The 14,707-nt window shown below is 51.9% G+C and overlaps 1 protein-coding gene across 2 annotated transcripts; it reads right to left on the minus strand.

The window, feature by feature from the left end:
* Positions 1-69: 69 nt before the first annotated feature.
* UCK1 (uridine-cytidine kinase 1) lies at positions 70-4,232 on the minus strand. 2 transcript variants are annotated; one of them, XM_079111777.1, is made up of 7 exons: positions 4,033-4,232; positions 3,692-3,851; positions 2,812-2,908; positions 2,473-2,615; positions 2,289-2,383; positions 2,086-2,134; positions 70-1,692 (listed from the first exon to the last, which is right to left on the minus strand). In XM_079111777.1, exons 1-7 carry the CDS (start codon positions 4,189-4,191, stop codon positions 1,607-1,609), a joined length of 789 nt encoding a protein of 262 aa, XP_078967903.1. In that variant the 5' UTR covers positions 4,192-4,232; the 3' UTR covers positions 70-1,606. The 2 variants fall into 2 exon arrangements, with proteins under 2 accessions (XP_078967903.1, XP_078967902.1); XM_079111776.1 differs by having other exon boundaries at positions 70-1,715; positions 4,033-4,214.
* Between the last annotated feature and the right edge of the window lie 10,475 nt (positions 4,233-14,707).

The following is a 14,707-nucleotide window of genomic DNA, read 5'->3' on the forward strand; positions in this document are numbered from 1 at the left end:
GAAGCAGGCCTCTGAAGAGCACCTCATTTGGAGTGGTTTTATTTTTCTCTGAAGAACTTGTTCCCTCCACACCCTCCCACCCATGAGTTTCAATGGCCAGCACAGGAGCCACTGGCAAGCAGGCCGGTGACATGTAAGCCAGGACCTGCCTGACAGGCCCTCATGGCATGGGCTTGGCATTTGATGTGATGGGCTCACTCATCCAAGCAGGCCAGCCCTGTCCTCAACAAGGCCCTGCAGGGTCGCCCTGGACAGACATCTGTTGGTGTGAACATCTTTTTGAGGCCTCCAGTGAATGCTGTTAAGACTGACTCCTCAGGTTGCTTTTTAGAAACACTTCTGTGAGATTCTGCTGAGGCAGCAGTGGAGGTTGGGTCCTCCAGGCGTCTCTGCCCACGATATGCTGCCTTCTTCAATAGAAATAAAGAGACAAACTGGTACCTGTGTGTGGTGTTATTTATTGAGTCTCCCTCCAAGGGGACACAAGCTCAACACACTGTTAAGACTCAACAGAAATCAGCCCTGCCACTGCATACGGCAAGGAATGTCATGGCTGGTAGAACAAGTTGTGCTCAGCAGGAAATGACCTGTGCCTAGCTTGTGGCAATGGCAAAGGACACTTTTTTCCAGAAAGGGTGGTCACATGGGAGGGAAGACGAACTTGGATGACAGGGCCATTTGTGAGGCCCTGAGCTCTGGCCGGGTCTGAGGAAGCTACCTGAACGTCTGCCGGCTGGCACGTGCTGGGGCTGGAGGCCACTGCCCTGTACACAGCCCATCTAGACATCACCTTAGGCTCAGGGGTCCCTGGTGAGGTGGGGGCACCTGGCCCTGTGGGCCTACATGCTGACACGGTTGCAGTCAGAGCTGACCCAACAGCCTGCTGCCTTCTGCCCCAACATGCAGGGGCCATGCAGGCACCTGGGTCTGGACCCCCGCCCTCTGTGATGCTGGTTACACAGACGCTGGCCGATGCCAGGGTTCCTGCCTCTTCTCTGCCACTGAGGCCCAGGCCAAAGGGAGGGAAACGCCTCTGAGGCTCCCGAGACCAGCACACCACACTGGACTACAGCTGTGTGGAGGTCAGGAAAGGAGGTTTCTAGGGCACAGCCAGCCTTGGTTTATGGAACAGGATGGAAGAGAAAACATCAGGATGAATAACACGTCTTAAAGCTTGTTTCAGTGATGTGCGTGTGAACCGGGCCCTCCTGGGAAATTCTTATTGGTCAAGTGCACCGAGCCCATGTGCCCAGTCTGCTTCCTCGGGTTTCTGAGCAGACTGGCTTTCCTCCCGGAGGCACACGGACTCACCGCCCAGCGGGGGCACTTCAGTGAGCCACAGAGACGTTGGTTAGACCTCTCTAAGTGAGAGGAAGCAGTGAGACACAGATGCCCTGTCTACCTACAAAGTGAGCTTCCCCGCAAGAGCACAGGCAGCCTGGGCCCTCCAGGGGCAGGAGGTGCTCCATGCCAGTCCCTGAACATGGACTGTGGGGAGCCCTGCCAGCAGGCTGGGACAGCACATGATGGCTCTCAGTGGGGTCTGCTGCTGGACTCCAGGTGTGACCGTCTGCCAGAGGCCAGAACCCTGGGGTGGTCTCCTGGCTCAGGGAAGGTCCTCTTGTGGCTCCGCCCATTGGCTCCCCCGCGGTGCCGCTTGCAGAGGTCGCCATTCAGGATGTCCTGGATGTGCTGCACAATCAGATTGATGGCAACTGCGGCGAGAGGCATGGGCACTCAGCTCTGCTTTGCTGTGCCACAGGCCTGCACAGGGCTGCGGGCATGGGGCCACCCACCCCGGGCAGCTGCACTCAGCCTGGACAGAAGGCCACTGGCCAGGTCCTCACAAACAGCTACACATCTTAGCAGACAGAAACTGCAGGACAGGATGCAAGACATTAAAACACAGCAGCTCCATTTGCTGCGGAGAGCCTGGTTAAAGCCCTGCCCTGTCCGTGCTGAACCTGTGCCTCAGGGTAAACACTGTGGGCCTCGTGCACTTGGGAGTCCTCACAAGCCAAGGCAGGAGGCAGCAGACCCCAGGTGGTGGCTCTGGGAGTGGGGACAGGCATGGGGGTTGCTTACCCATGTTGTCAACCCCTCGAGGGATGATGACGTCAGCATACTTCTTTGTCTGCAAGACACAAGAGATTCTCAGGAGGATTACTCCTCCCCAGGACTGTGTGAGAGCAGGGGTCGACCTGGGGTGCCCCGAGATGCTGGTGTTATCAGGTGGGAACAGGGACTCAGGTGTGAGAACAGGTTTTCGAATAGATGAAGCGTGGTACCGGCAGGCAGAACTCCTCGAAGGCAGGTTTGACAAAGGTGGTGTACTGGGTCAGGATCTGCTCCAGGTCCCTCCCGCGGTGCACGTCCCGGAGAACTGCAGAGACAGGAGCAAGGCGCCATGGTGAGGCCTCCCTCAGGACTCCAGCCAGCCCCGGCCGGGCACACGGACCCACAATGCACTACCTCTCCGAGAAAGTCTGACATCAGAGTCTGTGTCCACGAAGAGGCGCAGGTGGAACATGTCCCGGATCTCCTGGCTGTAGAACACCAAGATGCCCTCAAACAGAACCACGTCAGCAGGATAGACCACAGTGGTCTCTGGCAACCTACCAGGCGGAGAGGAAGCAATAGGCTGTGCTGGACAGTCAACCCTAATCCCACGGAAGACTCTGGGGTGGAGAAGAGATGTATGGGATGGTCCACAACTGTGGCAGGGCCCGCCATGGGGCAGTCTGTGTAGGAACCCAGAGGAGACACCCTAACCAGCCCTCTCCTTGGACTTCCCGGGAACCACCTGCTTACCTTGAGTGTGTCACAAAATCGTAGGTTGGGACCTCAACAGTTTTGCCCTCTACGATGCGTTTCAGAGTTCTGTGCATCAAATCATTATCAAAAGCATCTGCAGAGAGGAAGCAAAGGTGAGAAAACCCAGCTGCCCTCTCGCCACAGACAGGAAGGTGCCAGGGCTACTGAGGACCCTACAGGACGTTCAGACTAGGAGCTGCCCCTACACCTTCGTAGTGACAGGGTCCTCTGCAGTCCTACAGACCGCACAGGACGAAGGTGCCTGGACGACCCTCGGGCAGTGCACAGCCCAAGTTTGTCCCACCAGAAAGCTGGAACACACTGGCCAGCTCTGAGGAACCAGGACGTCAGGTCTCCACTCCCCTCTCTGGCCAGGAATAATCAGTCAGAATGCTGCTGGGCAGGCCTTCTTCCCAGGTGTCCCTGTGAAAGGCTGACCATGACAGGCAGCCAGGCCTCTCCCAAATCAGGAGAGGGGGCTGCAGAGCCTGGGACCTAGATCATGCACTGCTTCCCACAACTGGCCTCCCTGAGGACTCTGTCCCTTGGCAGGTGGGGAACAGAAAGGCCAACCTGGACAGTGGGGTGTGCAAAAGGCCCCACCAGCAGCAAGGTGGGGGAAGGAAGGCAAGTGGATTTCAACTGGACTGAGCAGTGGTCCTGAAGGCCCCTCCTGCCGCTGGTTTCCTGATCGGCTCCAAGCAAACTCCTGCAGGGAGCCCAGGCCCAGAGAGCTGCTCAGATCCTTCTGACTTGACCTGCAGGCCCTCTCTGCCAGCCATGTGGGTAACTTCTCCGACCCCGCTTTGGGCATCTGCAACTGGCCGCGCGTGCCCGGCTCATCCACAGCCTCCCCAGGCAAGTTCTCTGGATGTACCTGGGTGGTCGAAATTGTACTGTCCCTTCAAGGCCTTGGCCTTCTGCTCTGCGGTCAGGACCTTATAGAACCGGTCCTGGCTCAGGATGACCAGCTTGCGCTGCCGGTGGTCCACTTCGTTCTGTCCAAGCAGCTCCATGATCTTCTCGCACACGGTGGACTGGGGACACAAAAACAGCACCCCGCGCTGGCACGGCGGGCGGCTCTGCCCGCAGGGGGCTTCCGCAGGCCAGCAACAGGTGGCGCGGCGGGCGGAGGGCAGGGTCCCGCGGCCGGGCCAGCGGGAGGCGGGGCCGGGGACCCGCGCCGCCGCCGCCCGCCCCTCCCCGCGGCCCGCTCACCTTCCCGCTCGCGGTGCCGCCGCTCACGCCGATCAGGAAGGGCCGCGGGTGCGGGCGCTCGGCCTCGGGCGCGGCGGCCTCGCCGTCGCCGCCGCCCGCCGAAGCCATGTCGGCCCCGCTGCGCCGCCGCGCCCGCCGCTTCCGGGGCCCGCGGCGCATGTGCGCAGGGCGGCCGCGCTCGGGGCGGGGCCTGGGCGCGCGCCGCGGGGACCCACGCGCCGCCGCCGCCGCGCCGGCCGCTCCCCCGGCCGCGCCCCCCGCCCCGGCGCCACGCGCTCCCGGGCCTTGGGCCGGCAGTGCGCAGCCTCCTCGGCCTCCCGAGCGCCGCGGGCGGACGTGGTCAGGGCGTCGCCCGGTGCTGGGCGTGCGGCGAGCGCCGAGAAGGCGGAGCTGGCTGGCGGCCCCCTCCCGGCGCTTCCCGCTCGGCCCGGCGGAGAGGCGAGGCACGAGTCGGGCGCAGGTCCCCGAGGGGCGGGCTCCGCCTGCCCAGCGCCCGAGGCACCCGAGCCGCGGGCCACTTGGCGCTGCGACCTTGGAGGCAGGGGGGATGGGCGCAGTGACTGCGTGTCGCCTTGGAGAGTTAGGGACCTCCGGATGGCCAGCGGGCGCGGACTCTGACCTCGGCGGGCCGGTGGATGACCACGTGGGGCGCGCCTGGAGGGCGGCCGGCCCAGCGCACGCCGAGAAAGCCGGCCCCACCGCGGGGCCCGAGCCGGGTCCGCGTGCCCCGGGGTCCAGGCTGGACCTCCGAGCCCATCGCCCACGGCGAGGTTCCGCCCGAAGCCCGCGCGGGCTCGGCGCCGCCTCCCAGCACCTCTTGCTCGGTGTGTGAGGTTCTGGGCGCGTCTGATGGGAACGGGCCTCACAGGCTGGGTTCCTGACCGCATTTTATTTCCTGTGTTTTGGTTTTTATCTTAACAGTACTTTTGCTGCAGACGTAATGCTTCGCGATTAAATTGGCAATTAAAAATCTTTTAAGAAGTAAAGTTTTACGTCGTGCTTTGTGTTAACGATGGTGAAAACTAACAGAAGAAATTTTAAAACAAATATAATGATTTTCACACACACTAACTCCTGTTGCTCCCTCACATCATAAGAAGGGAGGGAAGAAGAAAGGGAAATAAAAAGGAGAAAACGACAAAAAGAGCAAGAAAAATCTTTTTCTTCTTGTTTGCAAAAAGGAGGGAAGCTCTGAGGTCTCAGCAGACAGCCACCGACCAAGCCAGGAAAGGCTCAGCTTCCGCTTTGGAAACGGTCGAATCCCATCCTGCCTGTCCGCTTGCCGGCAGCACCCTGGGGAAACCGCCTCTCGTGGATGAAGAACTCTAGGATCCATCATTTGTGCCCTTGTCGGTTCACCTTTGCTGCCTGTGATGCGCTCACATTCTTAGACTTGTCCCCACCTCTGAGAAGTCCCTCGATGCCTCCCATCTACTTCTACCATCTGTGCAAACTTGATGGATTGTGTCAAAGGCTCTGGAGCATCTCTCTCCCCCTGCTGCTCTTCTGTTTCCTCCCGGTTGCTCACTAAACGCCTTGGCACTGTCTGGTTCGGGATCAAGCATACTGTCCCTTACTGTCGGTAATGTCTTTAGCCTTGCCATTGACTCCTGTCCATTTCCTTTGCTCATCAAATCTGTTTCAAACCCGGATCATTCCCGAGGTCTGACCAAAGAGGCCCATTTTCATGGCCCGTCTCGCAGTGTCAACTTCTATAGAAGTGCTTGGCAGTCATCCAGCTTCCGCTTGCTGAGGTCACTGTCAACTGCACCCAGAAGTCTGCTGTTGAAAGGTTCCAATCCATCTACGTGATCCCCGTAGCAATAAAAATCCCTGGACTTTTTGTGGCGACACCTGCCCTGAGTGCACCACCTCCTTTTGCATGACCATCCAGTTTTGTCACCGTTACTGAGGCCACTTTTTCATTAAAAGCCTTAGCCTGGCAAATGGATGAAACTGGAGAATATCATGCTAAGTGAGATAAGCCAATCTCAAAAAAGCAAAGGACAAATGATCTCGCTGATAAGCGGATGATGACACATGATAGGGGGTGGGAGGGGGGCAAGAATGGAGGAAGGAGGGACTGTATAGAGGGAAAAGGGGTGGGAGAGGTGGGGGGAAGGAAAAAATAACAGAATGAATCAAACATCATTACCCTGTGTAAATGTATGAATATGCAAATGGTATGTGTTACTCCATGTACAAACAGAAACAACGTGTGTCCCATTTGTTTACAATAAAAATTTAAAAAAATTTTAAAAAAGCCTTAGCCTGGGCTTCAGGAGCCGGGCCAGTGGACACGTCCATCACCTGAACAGTGCCACCAGGTTGTATGGTGTCAGCAACTTGAGGCCTTTCCAGCTTGTGGTGGCCACATGCGTCAACAATCATAATTCAGATTTTTCATTTTTTGACTTCACTCCAGAGGCAATGGAGCCAGTTCTGTGTAGCTTCCCTAGAGTGGAACTCTTGCCTGGGTGGCCTCAGGTTTTATTGGGCAGAAGCCCCTCAGAGCGGGGCATTTTTGCACTTCCTGGTGACCCAGCAAGCATGATTGCGCTCTATTTTCCTTTGGTGGGTGTCCTGCTTTAACTCCGGGGTCTATAAGCTCCCCCAGTTCTTTAAAGCCGCATGCCGACTCATCTTTCTTTTGCTAAGACCAGCTGCTGTCTTGAGAGCAATAGCAGATGCAGCGAGTTCTCTAGTTACTTCTGCAGTGTCACATTAGCATCCCCTTCCAGTAAGGCTGCACGTGCTCCTTTTGGCACAGCATTTAACACCTCCTTGGTAAGTGTGGCGCAGCTCGTCAAGTGCGCTGCTGGTGTCATTCTTCTTCCAAGGACTGCTATCGCTGACCTGAGGGCTCTAAGATGTGCTTGTAAGGTTCTCTGCTGAGTGTGGAGTACTGGAGAGAACAAGGCTTTGGCATCTGACAGACTTGGTTTCAAATCCCAGCCCGGTTACATACTGGCTGTGTTACTCTGGACAAGTTACTTAAGCTCTCTGAGCCTCACTTGCCTCACCTGCCATCCAGTGAGGAGATGGCATCACTTCATGTATTCTGGCCTTTCTGGAAGAGAATGCACTTCTGTTTCCAGGCACGGGCTGCTTCCCTTCAGCTCACCTCCCTGAAGGACTGTGTTTCTTTGATTTGGTTGGCTTTTGGCTTTAGTTTTCTAGCTGTGAAAACTGCAGCAGCGAAGTTCGTGGCAGAGTCGGCCCTCAGCACAGACAAGGGGAGAAAGGCAGACCTCCAGGGCTCTTTCCTGAGTTCTCAGGGTCTGGCACTGAGGCCTGCACCCCAGCCAGGGACTCCCAGGTCAGGCAACGCCCTAGAGACAGCAAAGGCCTGGGTGGGGGCCCTTCATGTGCAAGCCCGCCAATCCAAGCGCGTAGCCCCAACTGCCTCTTCAGAGGCTCTCACGCCCCCAGTCGGCATTTCTCCTGCCCTAAATCACCCCAGAGGCAGGTGCCAGGCAACCAGAGACACCCGGAGCCCAGAGACCTCCAAACCACTCAAACTGGGTGATCCTAGCATGTTGCCCCTGCCTGCCTGCCTTTCCCCGGAAGCCTCAGTGAAGACTCTGGCCCAGCCGCTCCCTGTGTTCCTGCCCTGTCTCTTGACCAAGCCTGGGGCACCTCGGCTCCGGCTCCGCATGGCACTGTGGGTTGCTTCTCTCAGGAAACAGAATCAAGCTTTCACTGGCTTCAGCCTCCCCGTGGGGCTGCTCAGTCACACCGCTGCAAGTGAAGCCCAGGCACAGAGCAGTCACACTGACCAAGAAGAGAACACTGACCAAGCGGCCAGGCTTACCAAGAAACGGACTCGCAAGAAGAAACTAGGTGTCCGGCCACTGACGACCGTGGGGCTGGTGACGGAGGGGCTTGGCTTGGGTGACAGGGCAGTGATGCCTTTAAGAGGAAATGCGAGGGCAGATGCCATCTGTATGAAATTTAGCCAAGGGACGGGATGGGGTGAGATCTGGACATACGTGTGACACACACATACACACTTAACTTAGCTTTGTGCTTTTAACTAAGGCAGTCTCTTAACACTGTTTTAGACCTATTTTCTTTTTGTATTGTTGAGATAATATAGGTATTCTGGCCTGTCACAGAAGAATGTGTATGTATATATTTAAGTCAGTCAATGTGTGAATGAGTGTCCTTCAGAAATTAAAGAACAAGCAAAACGTCTGTATCATTATATACATATACATATATAAAACGCACACACATACGTATAGACTTCCAGTTTTGGACAGTGCAGATGGGAATCATTGGCGAGACGCGCACTCTCACAAAGCCTAGCTAAGGGAGTAATTGGCTTTTCTGCCACGGCTTCATTTTATTCCCTTTCTCTCGATCCCTCTGCCCGCTCATGTTGAGCGGCATGAGCTGGTCTTCAAACGCTGCCTGGGACTGTCCCGCGGTGTCTCAGCGATCCCGTGTTCTCCTTCAGCCTGCGTCTGTAATTGCTTTTGTGGGTTGGTGCAGCACTGGGGATGGACCCCAGGCCTCGTGCATGCTGGGCCAGCGCTCTGAGCCGCATCCCCAGCCCTGCTGTTGTCCATTCTGAAAGAAAGCCAGGTGCGGTGGGGCCTGCCCGTAATCCCAGCTTCCCAGGAGGGTGAAGCAGGAGGAGTTTGAGGTCAAGGCCAGCCTGAGCAACATAGTGAGAACCTGTCTCAAAAAAAAAAAAAAAACATGTAGATGAACACTAAGGTAATTGTCCAAAGTGGGGACAGGGCTGGGGAAGTAGCTCAGTGCTTGCCTATCGTGTGTCAGGGCCTGGCTTTGATCCCCAGCACCCCAGAAACAATAAAAAGCAAAAAGAGACAGATAAGAAAGCTGTGGGCTGGAAGGCACAGCCCAGTGGGAGAGCATGTCTCAGCACGTGAAGCCCTGGGCTCCATCTTCAGTACAAGAGAAATGCCTGCCCTGAATGGCGTCGCAGCCCCCACAAGCCCTGGGACGTGGGCACCAAGGCTGCCACCTTCCCGGACACTGAGAGGTGGATGGCCTGGCCTGCCCAAGGCTTGGGGCTGCAAAGGGACTTAGGGAGCGACTTACAGCAGCAATACATATAGACATCTGGCTAATGGCAGGTGAACGGGGAAATAAATCATGTATAATAAGATTGTTGGATAATCAGTCAAGAAATTATTACTTCCAAATGAAGGAACTTTGGATGGTGTAGAGGAAGATGGGGCAGGTGGGATGGGGTGGGGGAAGGAAAGACCGTGGACCGAGACAGACACACTTACCCTATGTACATGTACGATTACATGAATGGCGTGAATCTACATTGTGTACCCCTTAGAAATGAAAAGTTATACCCCAGTTGTGTACGGTGAATCAAAATGCAGTCTGTAAAAATACAAAAAATTAAATGAACACAGAAATAAAAATAAATAAAAAAATTAAAAAGACATTATTACTTCCAATGATCTTAGAAATGTTGACACAGTGCCAAATCAGGGGGCGGAGAAGCAGGCCCTGCCATTTTGGAGTTAGGATTGGGCTTTGGAGTTGTACCTGAGGTGTAAGCACAGAAACCCCCTCTTTATCTGCAGTTTTGCACTGCAAGGTTTTAATTACCTGTGATCAACTGCAGTTCAAAAATGTTAAATGTCCCCAATGACGTACCTTACAGAAATAGAGCTAGCAATCGTGAAATTCATCTGGAAGAATAAGAAACCCAGAATAGCTAAAGCAATCCTTAGCAGGAAGAATGAAGCAGGGGGTATCACAATACCAGAACTTCAACTATACTACAAAGCAATAGTAACAAAAAACGGCATGGTATTGGCACCAAAATAGACAGGTAGATCAACGGTACAGACTAGAGGACACGGACACAAACCCAAATAAATACAATTTTCTAATACTAGACAAAGGTGCCAAAAATATGCAATGGAGAAAAGATAGCCTCTTCAACAAATGGTGCTGGGAAAACTGGAAATCCATATGCAGCAGAATGAAACTAAACCCCTATCTCTCACCCTGCACAAAACTCAACTCACAATGGATCAAGGACCTTGAAATCAGACCAGAGACCCTGCATCTTATAGAAGAAAAAGTAGGTCCAAATCTTCACCTTGTTGGCTTAGGATCAGACTTCCTTAACAGGACTCCCATAGCACAAGAAATAAAAGCAAGAATCAATAACTGGGATGGATTCAAACTAAATAGCTTTCTCTCAGCAAAGGAAACTATCAGCAATGCAAAGAGAGCACCTACAGAGTGGGAGAAAATCTTTGCCACTCATACTTCAGATAGAGCACTAATCTCCAGAATCTATAAAGAACTCAAAAAACTCTACACCAAGAATACAAATAACCCAGTCAACAAATGGGCTAAGGATATGAATAGATACCTCACAGAAGAAGATCTACAAGCAATCAACAAACATATGAAAAATGTTCACCATCTTTAGTAATAAGAGAAATGCAAATGAAAACTACACTAAGATTCCATCTCACCCCAGTTAGAATGGCAATTATCAAGAATACAAGCAACAACAGGTGTTGGCGAGGATGTGGGGAGAAAGGTACACGCATACATTGCTGGTGGGACTGTAAATTAGTGCAGCCACTCTGGAAAGCAGTGTGGAGATTCCTTAGAACACTTGGAATGGACCTACCATTTGACCCAGCTATCCCACTCCTCGGCCTATACCCAAAGGACTTAAAATCAGCATTCTACAGAGATACAGCCACATCAATGTTCATAGCTGCTCAATTCACAATAGCCAGACTGTGGAACCAACCTAGATGCCCTTCAGTTGATGAATGGATAAAGAAACTGTGGTATATATATATAATGGAATACTACTCAGCTATAAAGAATAATAAAATTATGGCATTTGCAGGCAAATGGATGAAATTGGAGAATATCATGCTAAGTGAGATAAGCCAATCTCAAAAATCCAAAAGGTGAATGATCTCACTGATAAGCGGATGATGACACGTAATGAGGGGTGCGCGGGGGGCAAGAATGGAGGAAGGAGGGACTGTATAGAGGGAAAAGAGGGGTGGGAAGGGTGGGGGTGAAGGAAAAAATAACAGTGAATCAAACACCATTACCATATGTAGATGTATGATTACGCAAATGGTATGCTGTTACTCCATGTATAAACAGAAACAACATGTATCCCATTTGTTTACAATAAAAATAAATTTTAAAAAAATCTAAAATAGGGCTGTGGCTGTAGCTCAGTGGCAGAACACATATCTAGCATGTATGAGGCACTGGGTTTGATCCACGGCAATACATAAAAATAAATAAAATAAAATAAAAGTATTGTGTTCATTTATAACTAAAAAAAATGTTAAATGTCAAGTCCCAGAAATAAACAATTCCAAGTTTTAAATTTCGAAAGAAAGAGAACGGAAGAACAGCTCCTGCTAAAGACCAACCTCAGACAAAAATTTAAAAGGCAGAAGTGGGGAAGTCTGCCCCCTTGTGGAAGAGTCGGCAGGTGCAGCGAGTGGCTGGACCCACAGGAAAGGAGATGGTACAATGGGAAAGGATCTGAACAAGTGTGGTGGCTGCATGCTGGGCAAGGTGGCCTAAACCCCAGCTACTTGGAGGTCCAAGAGAGCATTGTCAGGTCTTTCACCGCCCTTCCCAGAAGAGGCCTCTGGGCCTTCTGTAAAGGTCTGCACTTCTAGAAGCTGAGCCACTACCCAGCGGTGATGCCACGCGGAGGGCCAAGCCCCAGCTGCCGCCTGGTCCCCCTGCACCTTCCGTGAACCATGCCGGTGGATCCGGGCACACCCTTACTGGGGGCTTCAGTGGAGGGAGTCATGCTAAGCCTTCAAGGCCCGGCATCACTACCAGAAACCTCGGGGAACCCAGCCCATCTACCAGCTGTTTGTCCTTTGCTGCCCAGAACCAGGTTGACCAGCAAAATCTGAAACAATGCAGATTTGCACATGGATCTGACCAACCAAGGAGTTCAAATGGAAGAAATGGAAAATGAACTGTCATGGTCAAGTCCATTCAACATAAAAACATAACCAACAGTGAAAGTATAAATGTAAAGCCAGCAGTTAAACTTCTTTGCTATCATTAAAAGCTTCCTTACTTGAGAACCATAGTAGAAGGTGTCCTGACTGTCTAGGATTTCATCCAGATGGTGTGGGACTTGGGACAGGGCAGGTGTGTGTGGCCTCCTTGAACCACCTGCTGTGGCATTGTTCCAAATTAATCAGAACACAGTTGAGAAAGAGGGGGCTCCCTAGAGTGAGAGTCCATGGCTTCTTTTTGTAAAACCTTTTTTAGTCGTAGATGGACATGATACCTTTATTTATTTATTTTTATGTGGTGCTGAAAATCAAACCAAGTGCTTCACACGTGCTAAGCAAGCACTGTACCACTGAGCCGAAACCCCAGCCCGAGTCCATGGCTTCTTATGACAGCATCACAGAAGTCATCCGTTGTCATTATGCCATATTCAAAAGGAACTTGCCACTGCAATTGGAAATTCATTCCCCTCAGAATTTTGAAGGCATTCATCTGTTGTTCTTTGATTTTCAAAATTCCTATTGAGAAGTCCAGTGTCATTCTGATTCTTGATCCAGTGTATGAAACTTACTTTTTTCCATGGAAATTTATAGAAATTTTCTTTGTTCCTTATATTCTGTAATTTCACAATCATGTCCCTTTGGAGTGGCCAATTTCCTGTGTGTTGGCCCTCAGTGAGCTCTTTCTATCTGAAGATTCAGTTCTGGAAAATTTTCTTGGATTCTCTATTTGATGTTTTCTTCCCCTCTGTGATTTCCTTATTCTTTGTGGCACTTATATTATTCAGAGATTCAGTTATCCTGGACTGTGTCTCTGCAATTTTTTCCCCTTTTACATTTTTCTTCTGGAAGACTTCCTCTATCTCTACTCCCAGTTTTCTACTGAGTTTTGTTTTGTGTTTCATTTCTGCTGTGAAAATTTTTAATTCTCAAAAACTTTTTGTTTTATGAACGTTCCTTTTTTATAACATCCAAGTCTTGTTTCATGAGCACCTTCTCTAAACTTTCTGGAACTTTTTTTCTTTGCGGTACTGGGAGCACTTACTACTGAGTTACACGCCCCCCCCCCCCCCATCTTGCTTAGTTCCCAGGCTAGCCTTGAACTTGTGATCCTTTACCTCAGCCCACCAAGGAGCCAGGGCATGTGCCACCCCACTTGGCTTTTTCTGGGGATATTAAAGTTTGTTTTTTTTTTAAATATTCATCTCCCTCACTCTTCTTTACTCCCTCTGAGCTACTCTTCGCCCCGTTTGTTTGTGTCTCCTCCAGGTGAGCTGCTTTCTTCAGATCTTTGGTAAGTGGGCACTGATATTTGAGTGAGGGGCTAGAAAGATAATGGAGATTCTGGGAGCAGGTGTGAGGCTTATTTGGCTGGGGATTTTCACTGAGGAGACACTGATATTTTTACATCTTGCTCTTCTCCCGCAGGGGGATCATATTCATGGGAGAGGACTTTTCCAGTCTGCCAGGAATGTGTAAGCCTGTCCGCAGGATTTCTGTGAGCCACCGGAACACAGCAATGATTCAGAACTTAGACCATCAGAAGACACTTTTCAGGGAGGCGAATTTTGCCACTGGCATTGTTTAGAATTACTGTCACCTAGTTAGGAGCAGAGTAACTTTCAGCCACTCTTGTTTCTAAGTTCTCTTCCACCGTTGCCTACTTGTTGCCTGCCCCTGGAGTGGACCGTGCCCACCTTCGTGCCCTCGCTGTGTTGCTCAGTCACATCGCCTTCTTCTTCATGCTAAGCTCCCTCTGATTAGTTTTTGCCTCTTCTGTTGCCTTTAAAGCCAGCTCCCTACCGTAAATACCTGTGTGTTAAACACTCACGTGGGTTGGACCCTGACTCACCCAGTGCCGAATCTTACAGTGCTGGGTCTGCTGTCGCCCTGTGGGTTTGGCCATTGGGATTGCGAACTCGTCTCTGCGAGTGCTCTTCCCGTGGGAAGTCTCAGCTTCAGTGGGGCCATGTCCTGCCTGAGTGGTTTTATGTTTGCTTTGAGTAAGTCCCACAGCTGGTCCCTGCATCCCCACCTCAGGGCCTTTTTTTGTTTTGTGATGCTGGTGATAGAACTCAGGACCCTGAGTGTGCTGAGCAAGGACTCTGTCACTGAGCTATACCCCTGGGCCTGCCTTTTATCTTTAATGACGTTCTCCATTTGAGGTTTCTAGGTTGTGTCGGGGTGCGGGTGGGCTGAGTGTGAACCATACCCAGTGCACAGGTGCACAGATCTCCAGGGCCCAGCTTCCCTGCCACCTCTTAAAGCCAGGGGCAGATTTTGTTTGCTGTTCACCTTTCTTGGTCTAATCGCTCTGCCACCCAGACCCAAGTCTTCATCTCCCGTCCACTCCTGGAGGTAGATCTCAAGCCCTAGACCGCTGAGACCGTGATACTGCAGTGGCCTCTCGGCCTATCATTCTTGGTTCCTGGGGATTTTCCTCACTACCTGGAAGTCCAGGTGTGAATGCAGAAATTGGCACTAGTTAGGCTGGGATTGTGGCTCAATGGTAGAGCACTTGCCTATCATGTGTGAGGCACTGGGTTCAATTCTCAGCATCACATATAAATGAATGAATAAAATAAAGTCTATCAACATCTAAAAAAGTATATATTTTTTAAAAAAATTGGCGCTGGTGTTGTGTA

The sequence above is a fragment of the Sciurus vulgaris genome, assembly GCF_902686455.1.
Source record: "Sciurus vulgaris genome assembly, chromosome: 15".
In the NCBI taxonomy this organism is placed as follows: Eukaryota; Metazoa; Chordata; class Mammalia; order Rodentia; family Sciuridae; genus Sciurus; species Sciurus vulgaris.

What these genes read in the sequence shown, in the direction of transcription:
- UCK1 (XM_079111776.1), bottom strand. Translation starts at nt 4,191, where the DNA reads ATGCGCCGCGGGCCCCGGAAGCGGCGGGCGCGGCGGCGCAGCGGGGCC. An exon ending in GTACAATTTCGACCACCCAG is followed by an intron (nt 2,909 to 3,691) that starts GTACATCCAGAG and finishes TCCTCTCTGCAG; the next exon opens with ATGCTTTTGATAATGATTTG. An exon ending in TCGAGGGGTTGACAACATGG is followed by an intron (nt 1,716 to 2,085) that starts GTAAGCAACCCC and finishes CTCTCGCCGCAG; the next exon opens with TTGCCATCAATCTGATTGTG.